The sequence below is a fragment of the Peromyscus californicus genome, unplaced genomic scaffold (assembly GCF_007827085.1).
Source record: "Peromyscus californicus insignis strain IS unplaced genomic scaffold, ASM782708v3 Scaffold_9__1_contigs__length_137607984, whole genome shotgun sequence".
Classification (NCBI taxonomy): Eukaryota; Metazoa; Chordata; class Mammalia; order Rodentia; family Cricetidae; genus Peromyscus; species Peromyscus californicus.
Window position 1 is genome coordinate 65,077,370 of NW_026294617.1, and position 26,522 is coordinate 65,103,891.

Consider the following 26,522-nt stretch of genomic DNA (forward strand, 5'->3'; position numbering starts at 1 on the left):
TTACAGTGCCTGAGAAGGGAGGGGGAAACAGCCCAGGTTTCAGCTCCTGCCCTTGAGCTGTAAATTCTCAAGGACTGTCTTATAAATCTCCTAAAAACACATAGAGATCCTATTTCACTGGAGAGCACTGGAGGGGTTTCACATAATCATTTTGGAGGCTTCCCCCAAACCCAGCTCAGATACTTGGAAAATAACCGTGGAGTAAAACTGAAGAGTGAACCTCGATTTTAATAACCTTATTCTCGTTTAGCACACTGACCCTAGATAGATCCTTCCAGCTTGTGCATCACGAATGTCTGTGTGTGCACAAGAAGCAGCCTATTTCCACACGCCTCAGGACTCTGACTTCTTGCCGTGGCAGGGGAATAGCTGTGTTTCAGAGCCAGATATGCCCTCCAAAGCTAGGTTGTTCTAACTAGACAAAAAATCAAGTTAGACACTACTTACCTCGACGTCTCCACACCCTACAAACATATTGCTTCAAAGAATTTCTACAGTTTTTGTATTTTTTCCTTCCAGAGGGTCAGCTGAGAGTAGACGCCAATATATCAGTGCATCACCCTGGGGAACCTCTGGGCGTCCGGACTGAAGTGAAGAATCTCAACAGCTTCAGGTTCTTGGCCAAGGCCATAGGTGAATGTCACCTTCAACTCCTGTGTGCTCCTCTGTGTATCGGTCACCTCTCGTTTGTAGTGCACAACTGTGCTTAGTGGCTCTGCAGCAATCACTAGTTCTCACAGTCCTATGGACCATGTAGTGGTCCTGCAGCTCCGGAAACTGTCGGGTTAGCAGAAGCGAAGCTCTGAGACAGCCTCAGTCACGTGGGGCCCTCTGACTGGAGGCTTCTCCATCCGTGTGGTCTTTTGTCCTTCCTCTGTGTAGCCCAGGCTTTTGTGTTTGCCAGTGGAGGATCCCAGGATGGAAGAGGCAGGAGCCTCAAAATTCACTTGAGTCCTCAATTCTGGAATTCAACTCACACAGTGTCACTTCGGACACATTTCTTTCAAAGCAACGTGAATTCAAGCCAGACCCAAAGGGAGGGAAATAGACTCCACCTGCTTTGGGAGGATTTACAAAATATGGTGGCTGTGTCCTACCTCATATCATACGCTTTATGAAGTCAAGTTCATTCTTTAGATTGGATATAGTCTGTTTGGTTAATATGTTTCTACTTTTTACTGTTTTCAGCTAGTAGATTACATGTGCCTGTTCAGTCAAGGTTGGTTTTCGTGGAGCATACAGTGAACATTTCACTGATGACAAATGTCCGAGAACAGCTCATGTAGAACAGGCTAGCTCATGTAGAACAGACTAGCTCTATGGGCAGTTCCACAGAAGCTAGAAACAGCCTAAGGGAGGCCATCTCAGAAGACTCAAAGTAGATTTTAAAGGCAGAGACATCGGTAGAGGAGGGAGGGGTGAGTCCTGTCAGGAGTACACAGACAGCAAGCCTGCTGAAGCTGTGGCCTTCGCCGTGCCACAGCCAAGATGCTTAGTGGGCACTGGGTCTCTGGGGGAGAGGATTAACGCGGTTCAGAGAGGTTGTTCTCGCCTGTGTAAACTTCGTGCCCCAAACCTGAAATGATTAGCCAGCCTTAATGCAGACACCTGAAGGGACAGATTTTTAGAGAAAAGGCATGAACATGGTTCAAGGGATCACTCATGGGACAGCAGGATAAGGGTAAGGAGTGACTCCTGTCTCTGAAAGGGGACATAGTCCACTTTCTGAAGCCACCAAAGGGGTAAGGGGAGAGGCTTGTGCTTGGAACCTGCGTTTGTGAAGGAGCTTGGAACGAGTGGAATGAATCTGCCTTCACCCTGGACGTGCCATGTTTAGGGCTGCGTTGATCTACGAGGCAGACAACCAGAGTTTACAGCTTGTCTGTAACGGGTATGGGAACCCAGGTATTTTTAGCTGCCCCAAATGTTTTTTTGAATATGAAGTGCCCTCTGAAGCAACAGTCAGAATTCTACCTGTGTTCAAACACAGCCTAGCAGAACCATGGGCTTTGCCCCCATGGACTTAATTCCCCAAGCCTATAATTCTCCCACCAGGTTTTTTCAAATCATGCTGGACCTTTTAGCCATCATTTCAGGTCAATCAAGGAGAACATTCAGGTGAGGGAGGGGGGATACAAATGAACCAGTTTAGTGCTACTGTCTCTTAGCAGCCAGATTAAAAGGTTTGAGCAAGGAACGTGGGGTAGGAAGTTGGGAAGGCTTACTTTTGCAAAGGGGCTTAGCAGTTGTTCTGTGTTTCAGTCATGTTTAGCTGTGTTGATTGGCATAGTCCATCTATTCTGTTGGGTAGTGGGGATAGGCATTACAAAGCAGTGGTCACAGATATCTTGGAAAATAAAATGAAATTATTCTCTTTCCAAAAGTGTACATACATTGTCACCCATATTTTGTATAAAAATTTTGAGGGTTACCAGGGTTCCTTGTGACCCATCTGCTAGTCCCAGGATAAGGAATTCTAATAGGTCACAATCCTAGATCTGCAATCACTGGACCTAACAGCAGTCCCAATCCTTCTACCAAGGTGTCTGTAGTCTGTACTAGGTTGTTAATCTCTTTGAGCTGAGGTGTCCAAAAAAGAAAGAGAGAGGATGGAAGAGACAGGCTTCTTAAGGCCCTTCCCAGTTGTGAGAAGAAAATACAACCCACAAGGGATTGATCATCATAAATAGTCTCCTTGACTTTTTTTTCTTTAACTTAAGAATTGAGAATGGTTTCTAATTATTGCCTGCATGGATGAAAGGGATTCAAAATATACTAACTTGCTGTGTTTTTTTTATAGACTATGAAATTCAGAGGCAAATCACTGAACTTGAGAATGGAGGTGAAATTCTAAATGAAACTCGTTCATTTGATTATAAGCTAGGGTGAGTTTGTATTGATAAGCCTGTTGACCACAGCTCGGAGCTTGGGGCTCAGCCATGGACTGGTCATGTAACAAAGGCCCTTAGCTTCTCTGTAGCCATAAGAGAAAAGATCACTGCATCCCATTGGAATGAAACATGGTCTTCTGGGCCCTGGAGTTCAGCTGACCCAAGCTTGTACAGAAGTGCTTAGTCTCAGCTCTAGGCTACCCTTTGCTTCCTGCTTTGTGGCAAGAATTTTTCTTCCCTTATATCATCTGTGAGACCTCTCACAGCCTAAGCTTGATGCTTAAAGGGCTAAGAGCTGGTTGTAGGGATACGGTACCAGTTATTTTTCTGTTACTGTGATGAAACACTATGATCAAAAGCAGCCTATGGAAGAAGGAATGTATTTTGGCTTGTGACTCCAGAGGTAGGATCCATAATGGCAAGGGAGGCTTAGCTGTAAGTGGCTGGAGCAGGAACTCTGAGATCAAGTCTTCAACCACAAACACAAACCAAAGAGAGCAAGTTGCAAATGGGCAAAGCTCTGAACTGCGGGTGACATACTCCTCCAGCATGACTGAACTGTCCCCTGAAACAGCACTGCCAGCTGGGGACATTCTCATTCACACCACCACGGATACTTTTCTGTGGTGGTTTAGATGACTTGGATCCTAAATTTTCTCAGTCTGAATTTTAAAATTTTTTGCTTTAAGTAAAATACCAAAGAATGCTCAAAAGTCTACAGAGTTTGTCTGAAAGCTGGCTGGGGTTTGGCTCGGCAATAGAATGCTTGCTGCAAATGCTTTAACACCCTGGGTTCAATCCCTGTCTGCACATACACAAAATATTGAAGCAGTTTGATTTTGTTTTTACAAAATTATTTTTCTAAGCATTTCCCTTTATTTATGTAAAATAGGAGAGCCATAGGAGATGGAAGATCCAGTCCGTAGGAGAGCCCATAAAAATCTGAAGAGCTTGAATTTGTCTGTCATTAACTGAGAAAGCCCTATGCCTGACAGCTGTTACTGTAACAAATATTTGAGCTATTCATCTTATAGAGTTAATTTTGGTTCACGGTTTCAAAGGTTTCAGTCTGTGATTTGGCCTATGGTGGTACATCATGCCCCAAGCACATGGCTGAGCTAAACTCCTGATCTTGATTGTTAGCTTGATTTGATTAGTAAAGCATACCTTTTGGTATATCTAATGGTGTTTCCAGAGACCATTAGCCCCCAGCTTAATGAATGTTGAATCCCTTCATGGAGTCATATGATGGTATTATTAGGAAGTTTGGCCTGGTAAGAGGAGAAGGTCTCTGGGTGCATGTCCTTGGGTATATATCTTTGTTCCTGTATTTCCATTTCTTTGTTTGCCTTGCCATACTTTCCCACCATGATGGACTAATACTTCTGAAGCCAAAAACTAAAATAAATACCTGTTTTCCCTCCTAAGTTGTTTCTACCAGGTATTGGTAAGCATGAAGAAAGTAACATACTAGGAAACAAAAGATAGAAGGAGCGACCAGGGTTCCACAGTCTCCTTTGAGGGCATATTCTAGTGACCCAAAGGCCTTCTATCGATCAGGCCCCATCTCTTTCTGACACTTCTAAAGTTTCTACCTCTTCTTAATAGAACCAAGCCTTTAACATACAGCCTTCGCGGGAAATACTTGAGCTCCAGCCCATGGTAAAGCCCCTTTCTGCACGTGGTCCAGCCAGTTGCATGCAGTGTTGACGTAATGCTGTCTGCTCTGCCTATTGCAGGTGCACCATGCCCATGAGAGACAAAGAAGGAAAACAAGACTACAGGTGATTATTCCTCATCGGGGTACACTTCAAATCCATTTGAAAATCAGCATAACGATGCCGGAGAATTTGGGCAACTACTTGTTTTTACGTGAAAGAAATCAAGATTGCTTATTTTGTTATATGTAAACTAGGAGAAGTGATATTTTCTTGACTTGATAGCTGCAGAGTTCCTTTAATAGGAATTCAGTTGCTGGAAGATACCTGTCCACAGATTTCTGTAACAAAGATGCTGTCGTTTGACTAAGAGGATGGCAGGTGAGGGAGGGCCTAGGCTTACATTTGCTAGTAATTCTGGAATATATTGGGAGGATGTGAAAAAGAGATCGGTCTGTTAATGGAGGGTCCCTTCAAACCTCAGGTGATGCTAGTTCATTCCCAAGATAAGCAAATTAGGGCACTAGTTCACCCATGGAGTACTCACCTATTATGTGAGAGGTTCTGGGTTCCATTCTTAAACCCTGGGGGGAGGGGGGCTGTTATGTAACAGAAGATTTTCACATAAAACAGTCACGATAGACTTAAGATAAATTGAACCTTTTGCTTTTTCTCATAGTTTAGCAGATTACAAAGATGGAAGCTCTAGCACTAAAGTTGTTGGAATTCCCATGGCTTTCCTTTGTGAAGTGTGATATACCTTCTCTGCCATACTCCTGTTGTGTGCCTGTCAGAGGCAGGGGCTTTTGTTACAGCGGTCTTCTAGGTTCAGACTTCTTCACCCTCTTGATTCTCCCATGTTGCTGCTCCCTATAATTCCTTACTGACCATGGAGTTTGCCTTTTAACTCAGCCAGTGGCTGTAGCATGAATCTAACAGTTCTTATTAATAAGATCAAACCCGAGGCCAGTTATTGGGGTAAATGCTTGTAGATCAGAGAGACAGAACAAGCCACAGCTATCTCACCTTGCCAATTCCTCAGCTGGTCCTGTTTCCTCAGACTGGAAGCCTCTGCGTCCTCATCCAGAATGAATCTCAGCTGAACCGTGTTGCTCCAGAGCCTGAAAGCTTAACCAGCCAAATGCTTAACCAGCCAAATGCTTAACCAGCTAAATGCTGCTAGTTTCTGGTCCTCACACCTTATAAACCTTTCTGCTTTCTACCACCACTCCCTGGGATTAAAGGCTGCTTTCTGGGATTAAAGGCATGAGTCACCATGCCTGGCTGTTTCCAGTGCGGCCTTGAACTCACAGAGATCCAGAGGATTTCTGTCTCTGGAATGCTAGGATTAAAGGCGTGTGCTAACATTTTCTAGCCTAAGTATCTTGTGGCTTTTCTGTTCTCTGACCCCAGATATGTTTATTAAGGTACACAATATTGTGGGGAACACAATACCACCACAAGTGGCTTCTCCTAGAACCCCCACATTAGAGAGCTGTGAGTCTCCAGAAGCCTTCCTCTTGGGCTTCCCATTGCTTCCAGAGGACAGACTGCCCACAGCTGAGACTTGGTACTGCACTGAGGAATTACCTCTACTCTGGGTCCTCCCTGCATGGCTGATCACTACCCTGCATGGCTGAGCACTACCCTGCTTGGCTGAGCACTACCCTGCTTGGCTGAGCACTACCCTGCATGGCTGGGCACTACCCCCTGCATTGCTGAGCACTACCCTGCATTGTTGAGCACTTCACTGCATTGCTGAGCACTACCCTGCATGACTGAGCACTACCCTGCATGGCTGAGCACTACCCTGCATTGCTGAGCACTTCACTGCATGGCTGAGCACTACCCTGCATGGCTGAGCACTTCACTGCATTGTTGAGCACTACCCTGCATGGCTGAGCACTACCTTGCATGGCTGAGCACTACCTTGCATGGCTGAGCACTACCCTGCCCTTTGGCTCTGGGCAGAGGGAAAGCAGCGCTGGAGCAGAACAAGCAAAGTTGTATTTGATTTCATAAGATAAATGTAGTACTGTAGTCCATCTGAGTATTCACAGCTGACTGTTTTAGAGCAGCTTTGAATGGGAAGTGGAGTTCTCATGTACTTCTTCCCAGGCTCCTGTCACTCAATTAATATGGTTTACTACAACTGTGAATCAACCGTATTGCTGCTCATTATTCCCTGAAATCCATAGTTTACACTGAGATGCATTCATTCTTGGCTGTCCATTCTGTGGGTTTTGGCATTTGTCTAGCGGCATGAATTCACCGTTAACACAGGTTCACTACTCTGATAGTGTGCCACGCTGCACCTATTCACCCTTTTTCCCTCCCCACTAGCTTCCACATTTCATTTAGACAAAATCCATTCTGTTCTACTTCTCAAGAAGGGAAGAGCCCTCTCTTCCCTCTTTGACTTTTAATTTATTGTACAAGTACTGCTAAAACTAGAGAATTTAAAGTAGGGATAGTCATCTTTCTTCCTCACGGGTAAACTGTCTCACTTGTCCTTCAGTCTCCAGCCCACTGACACTTTCCTCACTGGTATCAACCAGAGTGTGGCTCAGTTCCATGCCACCCTTTCCCCATCTTTATTCCGTAATGTGAAGAATGGGTTTGCTGTGTGATCTTTCACTGGGACATTCAGAAACCTTTGCAAGTATTTTAGCTTTGTACCTAAGCACAGAGCATTCCCATCGTTGTTAGATTTGTGGTTCTAATCAATCCAGACACCCAGACTCAGATCCCTTCTGTTCTCTTTGTTTAGGTTTATGCCAGAGCCCAACCTGCCTCCCTTAGTGCTCTACGATGCCACATCTCTGCCTTCAGATGCAGACTCTCAGCAGGTGATCAATATTGACCAGCTTCGGGACATGCTTCCTGAGCTTCCCAGTGCAACCAGAGAAAGGCTTGTCCAGCAATATGGGATGCTGCCGGAGCACAGTTTCACATTAGTGGTAAGTGTCGACTGGATCCGAAGTTAGCCCAGCTCGGCAGATTGGATGATCCTCCACAGAGCCCCTGCATGCACTGTCAGGTGCATTTCCCCACAGAGCCCCTGCATGCACTGTTGGGTGCATTTCCCCTAATCCAGATACTCTGAGAGGGGTAAGGCACAGTGCTGCCCTTGACAGTACATGCTCACCTACTCCTCAGCATACCAGAAGAGGAAACGACCTCCAAGCTGCCCACAGGAGCCCTGGACACTAGGAAGCTAATTCAGATGTTAGGGATGAGTGTGTCCCCAGGACGAGTGTGTCTGCAGGACCAAATACATGTCAATGTTTAGAGTTTCTAGATGTCTTAATCATGTTGAGCCATGACAGGATGTCAGGTTCCCAAAAGCCAGAAAACATCCTGTATAAAATGTTGCAAAGTACTAAACATCTTCGTCCTGTGAAGCTTGGGGACGCCTCTTTTGGGCCATTAGAGAATCTGATACCCTTAGGTAGCTTAGGGATTTTCCATCCTTTTCAGAACTACTTGGGGCTTTGTGGATTTCTTTGTCACGATAACAGTAAAGTGATGCAGCATCAGTGAGGGTGGCATTCTGTCACAGTTGTCATCTTCTTGTCAACAGGAGAAATTGGGAAGTTGTTTTGTTGGTTTTGAGTATTTTTTGAGACAGAGTATCACATAATCTAGGCTAGCCTTGAACTCCTGTCATTTCCAGATCAACAAAACCTGTGGAACTGGATTCTTGCTTTTTAAATGATCCAATAAGTATATGGGAGTATTAGGATATATGTGTGTGTGTGTGTGTGTGTGTGTGTGTGTGTGTGTGTGTGTGTGTGTGGCTGAGTGGTTCTTTTTATCCTCCATAAGTCAGCTGCTTCAAGAGTAAACAGTGCCTAGCATGAGAACTCTTGTTTTCTGACCGATGATTAAGAAGACTGCTGTTTTTCTAGCACTCTAGGTTGACTTGATCATTGCCTCCAGGGGGGTGCCATTGTGTCCTATGCATACATACACCTGTGATAACTATCATTGCACTTAAGTTGGTAGCATATCTTGGCCAGTGTCCTAAAGGAAAGCACTGCTCCAGTCTGTCATTCAGCTAATTGAGCCATCAGCAGATAGTTGCAGAACTCAACTGATCAGCATCCTGTACAGAACATCTCTAGACCTAGGCTCCTTACAACTCGTGTATATTTCTTAGATTTTTGTCTTAGTGGTTACTATTGTTGTGATGAAACACCATGACCCAAAGCAACTTGGGGAGGAAATGTTTTATTTGACTTATACTTCCACATCATAGTTCATCATTGAAGGAAGTGAGGACAGGAACTCAAACAAGGCAGGAACCAGGAGGCAGGAGCTGATGCTGAGACCATGGAGGAGTGCTATTTACTGCCCTGCTTTTCATGGATGGCTCAGCCTGCTTTCTTACAGAACCCAGGACCACCAGCCCAGAGATGGCTCCACCCACAATGGCTTGGACCCTCCCCCATCAATTAAGAAAATGCCCTACAGGCTTGCCTGCAGCCTGATCTTATGGAAATGTTTTCTCAACCAAGGCTCCCTCCTCTCTGGTGACTCTAGCTTATATCAAGGTGACGTAGAACTAGCCAGCACAGTTGCTGTAACAAACTGTCTTAATCTTTACACGTCTCCCCATCACTTTTGCCACTCGAACCCAACACTGAACTGCAGACCTGCATCTTATTAGCATTCTGCAGCTCATCTCGGGGAAGATCGGAGGGGACCAAAGGTTTTGGCTTCATAGAGGTCAAGGCCATCTCTCCATCTGACCTTTAAGCAGCTGACTTCAAGCCAGACATTTGAGGTAGTTTGCGATGCACCAAAGTTTCTTGACCATTTCTTTGCTCTAGCCCGATTTCCAAGAAGAATCCACTGAATATGAATTAAAAACTGTTGTTGTATATCAGTTTCCTCTGTAAGAAAAGAGAAGGGTTTCCTGAAATCTTCAGAACACAGCTGTTTCACTCCCTCGAAAAGCAACTCTTGACATTGTCACACTTGGCCCCTGGAATGTGTCTGCCCCACTTTGCTGAGCATAAGTTCTGTGAAGTCAGGCCGTTGATATGTATGTTTGTGTCTTAGTCTTCTCTGGGCCACACCCAGCAGGCCTTGAATAAGTGCTGTTAAGGACAATAGCAAAGGAGTGCATCTGTTTGAATAGTTTGTGAACCTGTTTAGGGAAAACTAAGTCTCCAAGGTAGCAGGCATTGGGTGGGGAGCAAAATTGTTTCCCCCTTCACCCCCTCATAGTGTTTACATTTACTCTGGTACTACACCTGGTCAGCTCTTTGGGGGACTACAGTAGATAAATGGAGTAGAGGAGCCCAGAGGAGATGTTGAACAAGATGTTGAAACTTCAAGGAGGTGATTGTTTTTTGAGGGGGAGCATTTTTTATACTTATTTTTCTTAGTACCTTTAAGACATAATATTTATAGATGGAAGATAATGTATTAGGTGACTTATAAAACAAAAAAATAAAAGGGTTTGTCCTTGAGATTTCCAGAATGAATAAAAATTGGAGATTGGAACAGACAGAGAATGATTCAGACAAATTGTTTCCCGAAATTAGGCAGCCTGAGCCCTTTATGACTCCATAATCATTGGAAGCTGAGTTACTCATAACATTCCCGACAATGATATGTTCATGTTTTTCTGCCTTCATCAGAAACACAACAGATTGCTGAGAAGGGCAGATGCACAAATCTAATGAACCATCTTTCAATTTAAAGAGTGCCCAGGAGTATTCATTAAATAAATGGCAGTGGTTGAGGTGTGCCCACGTGGCTTCCACTCAGCTCAGTGCCTTCGGACTTCTTATTTAATTAAGTAGTGTGTGCACCCCCCCAACACATATACTCCCCACAAATAAAAACCCTTCAGAATTGAACTCACTTTTGATTTATCTTGCTGTTTTCCTCTGCAGTAAACACTAAATTATGTTTTGTTAGTCTTATCTTTGACATTTACAGAACTTTTGCTTAGCATCTGCTGTCTTATCAAGCATATAGTAGGTCTCATTGCCTGGACAGACAAATGATTGAATGAATGGGATACTACTGTATTACACATGAAAATCCTTAAGAAGTAGTGTTCCTGACAGTTTCTAAAGACCAGATACATAAAGCACCCTTGACAACCCGGCACAGTCACAGTCATGGAGCTGTGTATGTGTCACTGCACCCTTGGTGAGCAGACTCAAGTGACTCCTCCAGTCATGCCTTGTGTCAAGTCACTTGGTCTCAGACACTATGTTCCAGCTTTGTTCTATTAGCAGATTACCCCTAGTCTGGATTTTCTCTCCTAGCCGTCCTGAGAATCCCCTCTCAAAACGAAACCTGTATACTGATTTTCTCTACCCACATTTGGATCTTGACCCACTGAAGACTTCAAGTTATTTAGCTAACCTTCTTCCCCGTCTTAGTCAAACCGACTTACTTTCTAATCTCATTTGTAAAGATTACTGTAGAAATGTAGAAGCTGAGATCTATGGATTAGGGTTATGGAAAACCAGAGATTCTGATAGTAAAGCAATACCTTCTGTGAGTCAGTGGATGTTGGAAGAACTGTTAGAATTATTAGAGTTATATGCATGTGCTTTTTTTTTTTTTTTTTCAAAATCTTCTAGGCTGATTTTCATGGGACCATCACCTCCTAGCCTGAGTGTCTTGTTTATTTCAGGAAACACACAGGATGGTAGCCATTTTTCCAAGCAGCCTGTTTAAAGGCAGCTTGCTTACAGCATGCTCCTCTGTTTACCACATGTGCTTCAGACAGCACCCAAGGCAGGTGCTCTCCTGTTACACATGAGGAAACGGAACCTTTTTGTAAGGAACTTCATATTCGTGTTGGACCATGTTTTATGTTTCTGAGCTCTGCTACCTGCTCACACGCACAGTGTGCGGCCATGCCAAGTGGAAATAATGGTTTTAGGTAATGACTGGTTTGGATTGCCTTCATTTCATTAGTGGAGGAAATTGAGTTTTTACTTTTGCTAAAACTTAATGCTTAATACAGTCCCAGGATTGTTTTTATGAAGCTCAATCAGAAAGTACATGTTTATTGAAAGCTTTTAGCCACTCTTGTTGGTTTTGAAGATGCCAGACTGTGCTATAAATAAACATAAAATGTTGTCTACTAAATTTTGTGAAAATCAGTCAACTGCAATGGAAAATGAACAGCACAAGTTGTGCTGATTTTCCAAGTGGAAAAATTAGGTCAAAGGTGACATGAGCTGTCTTATATATCTTCATTTATTTTGTTTAAACTTTCTGCTGGAGGTACCTGGGGCCTTTGGTCTGGGTCACTGAGAAGTGCTCCTACCTAGGGCAGTGGGTTGGGATCGTGGGGCTGGTTTTCTGAGGCCCTGTGTTGTTGAGTCTGGTGCAGATGAGGCACCTGGTCAGGACCTGCTGTGAGCTCTCATGCAGCTGGCTGTGCATGTGAACAACAGATGAGTCATCTGCACAGAGCTGCAGTAGAGGAGCAGCTGCTGCAGCCCCAGGTCAGGGTTTGGGGAGGGCTGCTGCACCTGCTGGTGTCCTCTTCCTCTGTACACACTTGAACTTGATCTGTTATTCTTCAGAGTTTGGGTAGTCCCAACCCAGTTAAAGCTCTCACATCTGACATAGGCAGTCAGAGCTCCCCCAAAAGAGGGGATGACTCACACCCCAAAGATGGTAGACATAGCAGAATCTTCATTGAGTCTAAAAATTGTAAAGAGAGTTAAGTGGACTTTCAGAGTCTGATTCCAGGGAAAAGAGTGTTGGTATCAGGCAACATGCAAACATGGCTCAGTGGGAACCATGCAGAGCAGGAGTTTATAAAAATCCAGTCTGGCCTCCGTGAATCTGCAGGAAAAATGTGACATCAGCCCCACCTCCCCTCCAGCCAGTAACCTGTGTGCTACCTACCATTTATGTGTGTGTGTGTGTGTGTGTGTGTGTGTGTGTGTGTGTGTGTGTGTGTGTCAGGCTTTGTGGTCAGCCTCAGACCTGTCATCATCTTACTGGACAGCTCCGTTTTCTCCATCGGAAGGAACAGTCCTTTGATTCTGACATCATAGAAAAGGTGAAGATGTCTCCCAAGGACAAGGAAACAGAAAGTGTCAGTTGATTGGTAAATGAACTGGTTTTGAAGCTTATTCTTTGGGTCTCTTGTGAGCTAGAAAGGGTCTGGTTTGCTTTCTGGATGGATTGCCCATAAAACAGTCCCCATGGCAAGTTTCTTGTAGGTCCCACACGTAGTACTGCTTTAAAGCTAATAGCTTGAAATCTTATGTGGAGCCATAGTGACTGGTTTTAGACTGTCCAGGCTCTTATGGTGCAAAGTCGTCATCTTTAACTACTGCTGAAGAAAAATCCATTTGGTCAACATTGTAGCACACCATATTTCAGCTCCACACAATTTTTAAAATTGATTTTATTCTTCATTTTCTAAATTGCAGTCAGGCTTGCCAGCTTAAGGGTACTTTACAATTATTCCATGCTCGGGGGGGGGGGGGGGGGGGTTGGGGGGGAATCACCAAACTTTTCATCTGGTAATGTAGAATAGACAGATCTGCAAAAGCACAGCTTCATTCCTTTCAGATACTAGTGACAGGCACTTTAAGGGAGGATACTCTGGGCTCCAAGGCATTTGACCTTTGTCTATTGAGAAAAAAGTGCAAGAAGGGGGGACATCCTAGTGCCAAGTTGGGGACCCTCAGGGGCCTATGTCCCAATCCCGTTCTGACACTTGATTTCCTGTTTGTGGAATAATATAATTTGGTAGACAAATAGGAGATTTTATTTCAGGTTTCAGGCAACCAAACTTGGAGATAATGGATATCCATACTGCTCTATGCTGCCTTGGTGCCCCACTCTGCCTTTTAGCCCCAGCCCAGAGCTCCTCCTGAGCGACCTAGGTTCTCTTGGGTTCACTAGTTGAAATGTGACTATAGCCAGAACTGATTTGTTAGCAGCGCACTTTGTGGGCCCCGTTCTTGCAGACACAGTCTCTGCTGCCACTCTGCTGTCAACTTTTATTACCTTAATTATTTATATTTTGATTATTCAAGGGAAATGTGTATTCCCAAACTGATTACGCACAAATTCTGTCTTCGAGTAAATATGTCTCCAAGAGCCAACGTGAGTTCTACATTAGTTAAAGCCACTCTGCAGAGAGCTGCTGCTGGTTCAGCTTAGGATGTGTGTGCTTTCGGCTTTTCTGGAAGCACAGCACAAGTAACACGGTTGAGAGTTTTGCTCAGAGTTTAGAAGCTCTCACACCCAGTGGGATGCAACCCTAGGTAGGGATTGTGAGGCCCAGAAAAGAAGGCAGAGCTACAGTTAGTTGTCCAGCTCACAAGGCCGGAAGGGCACACCCAGGGCTCATGGCGCTGATGCGGGGCTTCCGTGGACCCACATATGCTTGCATCTGGAGCAGTGGTCCAGGGTTCTCCGGCTTTCTTCTGTCTTCCCAGAGAGAGTCCTGTTTCCTAGGCCAGCCTCACACTGCTGGGTTGCTTGTTCTCCCTATGGAGAAACCTGGCTGCATAAGTAACTTTGCCATTCCCAGGAGCTTTCACTGAAGATTGTCACCCCAGAGACAAGCATGTTCACATCACAGACCTGAGTCACTACCACCTGAACATTACAGGCCCTCATTTTACTATGCAATTTCTACTTTCTGGCCTAAAAGCATTGCTATTATAGCCCATTTTACTGCATCTCCACCCCAGACACTAGCATTTGGTGTTGTTCTCATGGCCATAATTTACAAAGTTGTTGGATTCGAATTTGTCTGTCTCACTTTGTAAGGATGACCAGAGCCACTAGTATGATGAAGGTACAACAGAGTCTCTAGATGGACAGTTGATGTCCCCCTTAAACATCTGCACAGATGTTCAGAGCTCTGCTCCTCACACCCTTGTCACCATGGGTCCAGAGTCTACTTTGAACTCCACAGAGTGCCACCTGGTGACATGTTAGAGCTTTACCCAGTTGAAGAAACCACTGCTGCTCATGTAGGGTAGGTACAGGGCCTTCTGGGTTATTATCAGCTTGGAGCTATAAACCCACCACTTGACTTCCCTGTGGTAGGGGATTAGAGTACAATAATTGAGTATGCTTAGTATTCAGATTAATGAAAGAAAATGGAGTCCTTAAAAATAGTGTGGTGTCAGGGCCTTGATGAATGCCTCATCATTTCTCTAATTGAGGGGGAGGGAGGTGTTGCAGAAGAGAGGCACATGGGGATTTCTGGCCACCTGGGGTAGAATGGATGGTGTGTGTGCCACTGTCTTCCTTCCTGACCTGGGGACAGATGTGTGTCATGCCACGTGACTTGGGTATACCTCTGCACAGGCAGATAGTGAGCTTGCCACCTTCTTCTAGTTTCTAAGCTAACTGATTGGGGCATCTGTGGCATCTCTAATGTCAGGAAGCTTTGAGCAGCTGGCAGACATAATATAATAGAAGTGCTGGGAACAACTGTTCTGTAGATGTGGCTTACATTGTGCCTACATTAATTGGTGTTCATTTTCAGTCCTCAGAAAGGCAGCAAACCCACACCTATCTTTTCCCCTGGAGAGCCCAGCCTACAGAGCTCTGTTGCTGTCTGGCTGGGTGACCTCAAGGCCACAAGTGCCTCAGTGCCTTCATCTGCAAAGGCCTGATCGTGTGCTCATGGGACTGTTGGAACTGAATGAAATAACATGGAGGAAGTGTAGTAGTACTTTCTCATCAGGACTGTCAGCCTGCAAATAATGACAAGGAGACTTACTATTAATTATGAAAGGTTGACCTTTAGCTTAGAGGCTTGTCTCAACTACCTCTTATAACTTAAATCAACCCATGTATATTAATCTATGTTCTGCCACATGGTGTGACCTCATCTCCGTACTGCCCATCCTATTTCCTCCAAGTCTGTCTGTTGACTCCGCCTTTCTTCTTCCCAGAGTTCTCTCTCCCCAGAAGTCCCACCTGCACTCTCCTGCCTAGCTATTGGCTGCTCAGCATTTTATTACACAATGGCAGCAAAACATCTTCACACAGTGTACAAATACCCCACAGCAGGAAGCATGAACCTGAGGGCACTGCATTATTGTCATGAGCAGTGGCAGAGTATGCAGCTGCCCACAGGGCCCTGCTGTCGTCTGTGGCTGACAAGTGCAGTAGTTGTATCCTGACCAATCCATATTCTCAAGGTTTGAGTTACAGTCAGCTGTGGGCCAAGCATAGCAAATGGGAAATTCCAGAAATAAAAAAAAAAATTAAGTTTAAAAAAAGCTTCTAGCACAGTATATTATGGTGGTTCTGTTTTGTTGTTCTTAGTTGCTTACTGTATCAGATTTGTAAATTAAGCATCATGGGTATGTGTGTTTAGAAAACCCATCGAGGTTAGCACCACCTGAGGTTCCAGCTATCCTTGGTGGCCTTGGGATCTGATGGTGATGAATTGAGGCACAAATCCCATCTTTAGTAACTACTCTTGAGAGCCCTTGACCAGGCTGGAATTGCTAATGCAAGGTCCCAAAAGGCAGCCAAGGACACTCCCTGTCACATAAATAGCTGTTCCTCAGCCAGTTTTTCCTGAGTACCACTGGGCAGCTGTCTGTATTGGGTTTCATTCTACCTATAAATACAGCCCAGCCTCATTTCTGGACCAGAATCAGGATCACAGGATATGTGACTTAGAACAAGACATGGATTTGAGAAATCAGCCCTCATTCTGCTTCCCAGGGATGGTCTTCCAACATTTCACCATCACTGGCGGTAGCCTACAAGAGACAGTGTAGGAGCATGTTGCTTCCAGAGCCCAGCACAAGGGCAAACTGAGGCTTCTTCCTAGAGCAGGCAGTAAGGGCAAGGTTACCCCTCTGTTCTGCCGCTCATCAGCATCGGGTAGCTGGCAAATCCATTAGTAATGAGGGTTCCTGTTAGTGCCTAAGCAGCTGACTTGACATTGGCTCTGTGTATAACTGAACGCTTTGAGAAATGAAATTAAAAAGTGGCGAAGATGCTTTGCAGTCCAGGAACTGCACGACTGCCTGGTGCTCTCCATAAGACAGGATCTGTAGTCCTTGCTGCTCTAGACATCTCTGAAAGAACAGCTGCGGTCACATCAGCCGGGAGACTACTTGACTTGCTGTGTGGCTGAGGTTTGGATATATCAAGGTTTGTTGTTTGGGGGAAGATACTAAAGGCCTAATCCAGGAGCCTTGTTGTACTGCTCTCAATATGATTTTTGTGTAAGAGAATTACAGGTCCACTGTTTTCCTGACAAAACCAGATGGCAGAGCTGCCATGTTCATCAGAGACTTCAGAGATTTGTGCCAAGCTTATTAGCATTTGCCAATCTTGTGGGACTAAGAAAACTGTGGAAAGCAGCAGACGTGTGCGTGTGTGTGTGTGTGTGTGTGTGCGTGTGTGTGTGTGTGTGTGGTGCCTGTGCATGCATGTGCACATGTTCTACTTGGGAAGTGGACTGCTGCTTTAAGGAGCAGAGCAGGCAGTCCCCATGCAGCTCTAATTGATCAGTTATTCTGTAGGCAGCGGCAGCAGCAGCCTCTTGCAGCCTCACTCCCTGTAGCTCACCCTGTTGCCATTGCAAGTTTCACATCCTCTTTAAACTGTGCACTGAAGCCCTGTATCCCCCAGTGAAGTCGAGTTCCAGCTCAAGAGCCTTCATCACAGCACTGGCAGAAGACAAAAAGGAATCTGACTCGCAGTGTTATCCATCCAATAATAAAACCACCCCAGGGTGGAGGCGCAGTCATCACATGGCAGTCACTCAGCCAAGCCTGCAAGCCCCAGTGCATTCTTTCTAGGTGGATTTGGAAAGCTTTCCTCGCAAAGCAGAAAGGTCTCCTCCTGGCGGCTCATTCCACTGGTGGGCCAGCCTGTCTGCATCAGAACAAGAAGAATCCTGCCTCCCCAGTGACTGCAGAGCCCAGTTTTTCTTCCCCAGTGACTCATGAACCAGTGGAGACGTTTGGAGACTTAACAGAGTTAAGCAACACTTCCTCTTCAAGTTACCTAGATTGCCTTTATCTGTAGGCAAGTTTGGGCTGCTTAGGTAGCCTTTTGCCCTAGTTTAGCATGAGCAGAATGATAGTGATAGCTTGAAAGGAGATGCAAGCCGTGACTGTGGGATTATTCAGTAGGCTTGTCATCAGAGAATTTATCTGAAAGGCCACTTACATACTTTCTATTATGGGATTTCTGCCTTAGCAGCAGTGTGCCCATGCACATATTAAAACTTGTACAGTAGCTAAAGTTGGAGTGTACTTTTGTTAGTATGTCTTATTTCTTCTTAGTATCTTGTTTTTCTAGAATGTTCTTTTGCTCAATGAAGAATTCTAAGAAAGTGGGAAAGGTTGGAGGAAGGTTTAGCTGCAGAGTGAACATAAGAATAGTTTGAGGATAATGTTTAATTTGGATTTCAGTGGGTAAGGAAAATATGCTGCTTAAAGCTATACCATCTGGGGACTAGAGAGATGGCTCAGTGGTTAAAAGTGCATTCTGCTCTTGCAGCAGATCTGAGGTCACTTCCCACAATTCACATTGGAACAACTACCTATAACTCCAACACCATTACCTCTGGCCTCCATGGACACCTACACTCACGTGTACATTACCCCCCCTCTATACACACACACACACACACACACAACACACACACACACACACAACACACACACACACACACACACACACACACACACACAACTTAAACCTTTAAAAACATACCATCTGCATTTGGAGATTTAAGCCTCTACTACAAATAGAACATGTTTTTATTTTTCTATCAGAAATACTAGGGATAGCGCAATCACTCTGAGTTGATGAGTAGTCACAGTATATAACTTAATAAGTGTCTTGGCTATTCTCATGCATAATTATGGCAGTCCCTAGTACTTAAAGGTGAATGTGGCATGAGAAAGGATCTGTGTTCACATGTGATTTATAGTAGGCACATGGTGACAAGAGACCCTTATGCCATCCACTGGTTCTTACCAGACTCTTCTGTGACCAGAACCAACTCAACTGTACTTAACAGAAGGAACAGGATCAGTGAGGCTCTAACTCATGTTGTAGTCCAGAGGGGGGCAAACAGTAAAGCCTATGAAATAAGTCTTGTCATTGGGCCAACCCAGATGAATATCTCATAGAGCATGAGGAGAGGCAAGGCCACCATACCAGCTTGTCTCAGGAGGCCTAGAATCCAGAGGCTTCCTCCACCCACTGTGGAGCTAGTCTCACTGGGTCACACGTGTACATCTTCTTGCTTGGTTTGGAACATTCCAGCACCATTGCCTACCTCCTAGGACAACATGAAGAAGAATACATGTGGTTATGCTCCATTTGTTACTTCTTTGCCCGTGGTTACCAGGACATCTAAGAGGGGACAGGACAGAAGAGGGAAAGGGCATCCAAGTCAAGCCATGCAAGTGCACGTCACCACCCAGGGCTGATGGCTGGCAGGGGCCTGAGTGGCAGGCAAGTGTGGGGACAGTGAATTTCACTGTCCTCAGGTCCGTGAAGTTAGGCACTCTGAAACATATGTATTCCTTTGGGAGAATCTCTATGGATTCAGAGTGGCAGTGGAAGGATTTTATGTTGGCTGAAAATGAACTGACTGATCTGGTGACGGCTTGGTGATTGAGAAAGAGTAGATGTCTTGTGGAGTCAGAAGGCAGTCGTTTCTTCCAGTCTGGGGAGATGTGTGTGTGTATCTATGTATGTATGTACTACGTACACACACACAGACGCACATACATATAAGTGTAATTTTTTTTTCAACAGAATGAAGTTGGCCTACTGGAGTTCTTCCAAAGTGTGATAAAAGAAACTAGGGCAGAGCCAAAAAAGGTGACGAACTGGGTCCTGAACACTTTCCTGTACTATTTAAAGCAGCAGAATCTTGCCGTCAGTGAGAGGTGAGTGAGGACTGGGATTGCTTTCTTTCTCTATCCTGAACTCTGTGTCCAGAGGCGGCTGAAATAGGACAGTGTGAATTTTTTACTCTGCCTCTTCTCCCTCAGAGTCCCCTAACAAGACAACAAACATCCCCTTTGTGTTCCACATTCTAAAAATATTCTCCAGCCCATCTGAAAATTCACTCTGTGCTCAAATCTCGCAATGCACTGTCTGTGCTACTCTGCTGGGGTACTGTACTGGGGTACTGTGCTGGGGTAGTATGCTAGGGTACTGTGCTGGGGTACTGTGCTGGGGTAGTATGCTAGGGTACTATGCTGGGGTAGTGTGCTGGGGTAGTATGCTAGGGTACTGTGCTGGGGTAGTGTGCTAGGGTACTGTGCTGGGGTACTGTGCTGGGGTAGTATGCTAGGGTACTGTGCTGGGGTAGTGTGCTAGAGTACTGTGCTGGGGTACTGTGCTGGGGTAGTATGCTGGGGCACTGTGCTGGGGTAGTATGCTAAGGTACTGTGCTGGGGTAGTGTGCTAGGGTACTGTGCTGGGGTACTATGCTGGGGTACTGTGCTAAGGTACTGTGCTGGGGTAGTGTGCTGGGGCAGTATGCTAGGGTACTGTGCTGGGGTACTGTGCTGGGGTACTGTGCTGGGGTAGTATGCTGGGGTAGTGTGCTGGGGTACTATACTGGGGTAGTGTGCTGGGGTACTGTACTGGGGTAGTATGCTGGGGTACTGTGCTGGGGTACTGTGCTGGGGTAGTATGGTAGGGTACTGTGCTGGGGTACTGTGCTGGGGTAGTATGCTAGGGTACTGTGCTGGGGTACTGTGCTGGGGTAGTATGCTAGGGTACTGTGCTGGGGTACTGTGCTATGGTACTGTACCGGGGTAGTATGCTAGGGTACTGTGCTAGGGCTTAGTAGCTGAAGGAGAACAAGACGAAGAATTGGCTCACTTGTGGCCAATCCAACCCCCTAAGAAAACAGCAGTCTCCTCGGTCTGCTCCTGCTGTGCTAGAGGCATGCACAGACCACTGTAAAGCGCAGAACTGGGGCCTGTGTGGGGCCCAGGGAAATTCTCAGGAAATGAACCTTGAGAAACCAACCCCTGAAGAACTTGGGGTTGCTGAGTCGGAGTGTAGGGTACAAACATCTAGAAGTTCCATGATCAGACAAGCAGCCAGCCAGGTGAACTCAGAAAACCCAAAGGCTCTGGGGTACTGAGGTAGGCAGGCCGGAAAGGTAGGTGAGAGGCTGGAGAGATGACCAGGAGCTACCTGAAGGATTTTTAGGCCAAACTGTGGATCACAGGGCTACTCCAATTCCATGCTGGAGGAATATGGCATGTATTAATAGCTTGGACAGTTATAGCAAAGTATCCAAGATGAGTCCCTTAAATAGACATTGATTACCCACAATTCTACAGGTGGACAAAAACAAGCAAAATCAGGTTCCAGCTGATTTATTCCCTTGTGGACTTCAAGTGGCCATCAGCCTGCTGTGTATCCTCAATGGTGGGTTACTGGGGAAAGAAGGAAAGTTCTGTGGTTTCTCCTCATAAGGTTCCTGATCCCATCGTGGTGCCCACCCTCATGACTTCGGCTGACCCCAGTCACTCCCTGAAGTTTCCACCTCCTAATAGCGGCACATCAGATGGTCACAGCTTCAGTGTGTATATTGTGGCACAGTTCAGCCTCGAGCTGAGTAAGATAGTAGTCAGGAATGCCAGTAGGGAGCATCTCATGAGACTTCTGATGAGCAGTGCTCCTGATAGGGGCCTGTGGCTAGATGGTGATGGCCTGGCCGAAATGAGATAGAACAAGGGAACCATTCTCTCTCACATGTTCCACTTCTAAATTTCTCACATGTGCAAGGTGAAACAGATGGCAGTCTTTTGAGGGCTGTTAGGAGCTGGAGGAAGAGGCAGAGGGTCTGAGAAGGATGCTTAGAATTGAGCTGCTAGTAGGGCAGAAGCCCACAGTGGGGTGTGCAGCGTTCAAGGCACGGGGACCCACAGCTGACAGCTGATGTCTAGGATGTGTAAATCACTTTTCTCTCTCTTGTTCGTTCCGCATACTTGTTAGGACTCAGCCTTGTAGCAACCAGGGAAGAGCAGCCCACAGGACAGGCATAGGCACTTCTCTGAAAGAAGCCCTAGAGGTGAAGAAGGCAGCAGACTAGCTAAGACCCAAGCTGGGGACCACGGGGTTAGTCAGACGTTCACAGAGAGAAAGTGTCCTGGCCCAGGACCACGGGGTTAGTCAGACGTTCACAGAGAGAAAGTGTCCTGGCCCAGGACCACGGGGTTAGTTGGACGTTCACAGAGAGAAAGTGTCCTGGCCCAGGACCACGGGGTTAGTCAGACGTTCACAGAGAGAAAGTGACCTGGCCCAGGACCACGGAGTTAGTCAGACGTTCACAGAGTGAAAGTGACCTGGCCCGGGACCATGGGGTTAGTCAGACGTTCACAGAGTGAAAGTGTCCTCACTCAGGACACTCATGGAGATCTTGAGGTGAGACCTGGAGTCACTGTGGTGCTGTGGAGCAGATTGTGCACATGGAAGCATGTGAAATCAGTGAGGAGCCCTTGGAAAGACAGTGGTCTGAAGTGGCTGAGGATGAATCCCATGCCTTTCTCAGAAGCAGGACAAAGAAGGAGATGGCCAAAAATGTCAGGGAGTAGAAGGACAGTCAGGAGTCACAGAACTCAAAGAAGGGGTACATGGCCAAAAGAAAGAGTGAGGGGCTGGGGAGATCACTCATGTGGTACAAACGTGGGGACGTGAGTTCAGAGCTTCAGCACACTTGTAAAGAAGGAGGGGGAGATAGCCGGATCTCAGAGCCCCATAGTCTAGCCACATCAGTGAGCCCTGCATCCCCGAGACCTGGTCTTTAAAAAGGTGGAGAGCTTCAGAAAAAAAATGCCTGTTGTTGTTTGTTTTTGCTCTTTTGAGGGCCTGCCACCCAGCTCCCAAATAAATCACACATGGAGGCTTATTCTTAATTATAAATGCCCAGCCTTAGCTTGGCTTGTTTCTAGTCAGCTTTCATTAACTTTAAATTATTCCTTCTACCTTTTGCCTCCGGAATTTTTCCTTTCCTTACTTCTGTATGTCTTACTTTCACTCTTACTCCATGGCTGGCCGTGTGGCTGAGTGGCTGGCCCCTGATGTCCTCCTCCTTCTCTGGCTATTCCTTCCCAGATTTCTCCTTCTATTAATTCTTCCTGCCTGCCAGCCCTGCCTACCCTTTCTCCTGCCTCGCCATTGCCATTCAACTCTTTATTAGACCATCAGGTGTTTTAGACAGGCACAGTAACACAGCTTCACAGAGTTAAGCAAATGCAACATAAGCAAAAGCAGCACATCTTAAAATAATCTTCCCTAACAGATACCTCATGTGGACCCCTGGCTGGCACACTTACACCTGCACACATGTGCATATGTACCTATGTCTTAGTCACTGTTGAATGCTGTGAAGAGACATTATGACCAAGGCAACTTATAAAAGAAAGCATTTAATTGAGGCTTGCTTACAGTTTCAGAGTGTAATCCCATGACCATCATGGTGGGAAACACGGCGGCGGCAGGCATGGCACTAGAGCAGCTGAGGGCCTATATCTGTTCTGCAAGGCGGAGAGAGTGAGCAGGACTGGGCCTTGCATGGGCTTTTGAAACCTCAAAGCCTACAGCCAGTGCCACACCTCCTTCAACAAGGCCACACCTCCTAATCCTAATCATTCCTAAAAATTCCACTAACAGGGAACCAAACATTGAAGTATGAACCCGTGGGGGTCACTGTCATCCCAACTACCACAACCTAAAAACATGCAGACACCCAAAAGGAGCAACAGGTTTAAATATGGAGAATGAGCAAGAGAGTTTCATTGTGGCAGCTAGGAAAATGGCAGGGTCCTGTTAAGGTCCCCATGGATCGGGAGCCCAGGCCGGGGTGTGTGACATTACCTCAGCACATCCATGGCTGTGTCCAACAGGGGTGCTCCGACCTGAACTCCCACAGCGTCCTTTGCATTTCTGTCTGTCACCCATTTCCCCAGCTGGAACCTTTCTCTTCAGAAACTCACCAGTTTCTGCTGGCAGTACTGTGGCCCGTAAGGGAGGATGGGAGCCATCTGGGAGAGTGTGAAGGTGCCCCAGCCTTGAAGACTGGAAAGGTTTTGGTGAGGGGAGGCCTGAGTGATGTCTGTGGGGATGGAGATGAACTGTGTTAGCAGCGTCATCGATGTGTGTGTCCTGTGCAGTGGGGTGGAGAGCTGGGAGATTCACTTGAGCCGGGAGATGACAAGAAAGTTCCAAGAAGAAAGGGGGCTACAATGTCCAGAAGTAGAAATCTTTTAGCTTTGAAGTTACAGTCACTGTGTTGATGGTTGCAGTTTGTGAGCTCCTGAAATTTCATCTTGGGAGAGAACTTTGGTACATCAGATTCAGCTCTTCCATTGAGCAGATGGGGCAACTGAGACCCTAAGAGATCAGATGACCTCCCCGAGAAGGTACAGCAAGCAAGACCCTCCTCCATTCAGTGTCTGTATGCTGGTTGGTCACCCTGACTCTCCACTCAGTGTCTTTGTGCTGGTCTGTGAATTGGAAGTTTGCTAAGCAGCCTTTTTTTTTGTCTGTCTGTCCATCCGTCTCCCCCACACACACATTGATTTTTACACAGTCCAGTTATTTCAATAAGAATGTCTTCAGGGTAGTATAAGGACTTGTGGGCTGATGAGTCCAGACAGCAAGTAGACCTCTAGAAATTTCCCCTTGATAACACATTCTTGCCTGTCCTTCCTGACACTCTGAGCTCTTACTGGCACTCACGTAAGGTGTTTGCAGGATCCTTAGTGGACTCTCTGAACAGCCTTCTCAACAACTTCTGCCATAACAAGGAAATGAGCCTGTTGAATGAACGTGGACCCCCTAGTGTTTCCTCAGAAGGGTTCATAGGCACGAGCATATAGCAAACTCTTCAAGGTATTCCATTCCAAGTAAAAGTATACTATCATCCCAAAATCACATGAAGAGGAAGCCAGGGACCACACAGTGGAAGGGATTTTTAGCCAGTTGGGTGCCGTAGTCCTTTTTCTGTTGTTGACACATACTAGGGACCACCTAAAGAGAGAGGATTAGTTTGGCTCCAAGTTCTGACCCAAGGTTGAGTGCCTGTATGTTGATGGATGGGCTTGCTGGCAGAATCCTACTGCCATGTAGGGCTTCATCACTTGGTGAGAGACAAGGAACATGAGGGAGACCAAGCTGGCTTTTTGGACACCCACTCAGAGTAACCACCTCTTTTAATTCCTCAGAGGGATAGCATATCAGCATAGAGATTCAGGGGGAACAAACCATATTCAAACAGCAGCCACTGACTGTGCCGGCCTAACCACAGAGCTAAGCTTAGTTAGTGAGCCTCTCTAGCCACCAGGACCAGTGTGGCAAAGCCAGCTGCCTCACCATGACTGGGTAGTACCTCCCACCTCCGTTCCTTTTTTAAGCTTCAGACATTTCCCATGTGGCTTTTTCCTGAAGTTTGTTGTCCCGTATAGAGCACATAGTTTGGGTGAGCTTCTGGCCTCTCTAGAAGCCCGTGAATGAAGCAGGTAGAAAGAGGATCCGGAACAGAAGTGACAGCCCTGGAGAAGGGCTCCTCTCGAGTCAGGGTACAGGGTACATGAGGAGGGAAAGCGGGTGCCCAGCAGCTAGTGAGGGTGTGGTTTGTCAGAGAAGAGCTTCTCTAGAGGGTAGGGTGTAATCGCAATACATGTGCTCCCAGAGGGCCAGTAGTAACAAGTGTCGATTTACTCATTCATTCAATCCTTTATTTACTGGCAAAAGGTACTAAGCCAAGCAGGGCAAGTAGCTGCAGGATCAGTTAGCATATTTCCCAGTAGGGAAGGTCTGAGCATGTACAAGGGACAGGATAAATGAGCTGCGTGACAAGGGAGCTGAGCATCCCAGGAGGATGTGGGGGAGGTTCTGGGTACAGGGCAGGTGAGGAGTGGTTAGATGCCATGGGAAAAGGTGAAAGCACTGCACCTCTCAGCCAAAGCTCTTAGGAAATAGCTAAGGGCATGTCCTGAGAACGAGAGACTGGAGAATAGTTAGGAGTGGGGTGCCACGTGGGGCCCCAGAAAATAAGAGAACAAAAGGATCAGTGAACAGCATGTGCCACCTGGCAGTCCAGGCCTCTGCACCTTCTTCCAGGAGCCTTTTGAGTCTTGCTTTAGCAGAAGAGAAGAGGGATAGGGGCTGAGGTAAGTGTAGGACTGAGATGGACTGCCATTTCCTGGGGGTGGAGCGTAGTGTCAGGGGGTCTGCTCTTGGGATCCAAGCTGGAGCTGGAGCTGTGATCCTAAAAGAGCTGTAAGGGACTGAATGAAATTGCAAGACTTACAGATCCCATTCCACTCTTTCTGAGATACCCTGCTCAGAATCGACGAGAGTCGAGTACAGGAAGCTTAACCTTGAGGTGTCAGATTCTTCTTTCATGGAGACACATTAGCTGTCCAGAATCCAAGATTATCTGACAGCAGCAAATTAGTAGGCTATGCCGCTGCCACCACCGAGTCTGAATTCTGATGGTTTATTTATTTAACTGATGAAGGGTGTCTCTCAGGATCAGTATGACAGCTACTGATCTTTGTCATGGTCTCACAAGTTTATCCCTGGCATAGCTGCAATTTGCAGTCAGCCTCCCATATCTGGGGTTCAAGCAACTACAGATTGGAAATACCTTTGAAAAATTACAACAGTAATGAACATGTGCAGACTCTTTTCTTACCAGTATTTCCTAAACAACACAGTGTAACAACTGTTTACAAACGGTCCATATCATGTTATGTGGCTAATCAAGAAGTTAAGGCATAGGGAAGGGAGTGCGTAGGTTCTAAATGATTATATCACCATGTGCAAAGGACATGAGCATCCACAGGCTTTAGTATCCGTGGGATAGTGTGTTCTGAATACCAGACCCTTAGGTACCAAAGAGCAACTGTTTGTGTAGTGTGTCAATTGTCCAGGCAAGTCCCAAGACACAGGAACTATTGGCCTACTGTGCATCAATGTGTTG

The 26,522-nt window shown here is 46.1% G+C and overlaps 1 protein-coding gene across 1 annotated transcript in view; it reads left to right on the top strand.

Annotated features, from left to right (window-relative positions):
- Gatb (glutamyl-tRNA amidotransferase subunit B) overlaps positions 1–26,522 on the top strand; it is an 81,436-nt gene that overhangs the window by 38,180 nt on the left and 16,734 nt on the right. Inside the window, exons 6-10 of the mRNA XM_052730253.1 lie at positions 520–633; positions 2,801–2,885; positions 4,631–4,675; positions 7,320–7,509; positions 19,322–19,455. Coding sequence (XP_052586213.1) covers positions 520–633; positions 2,801–2,885; positions 4,631–4,675; positions 7,320–7,509; positions 19,322–19,455 — 568 coding nt within the window. The remainder of the gene's footprint in view (positions 1–519; positions 634–2,800; positions 2,886–4,630; positions 4,676–7,319; positions 7,510–19,321; positions 19,456–26,522) is intronic.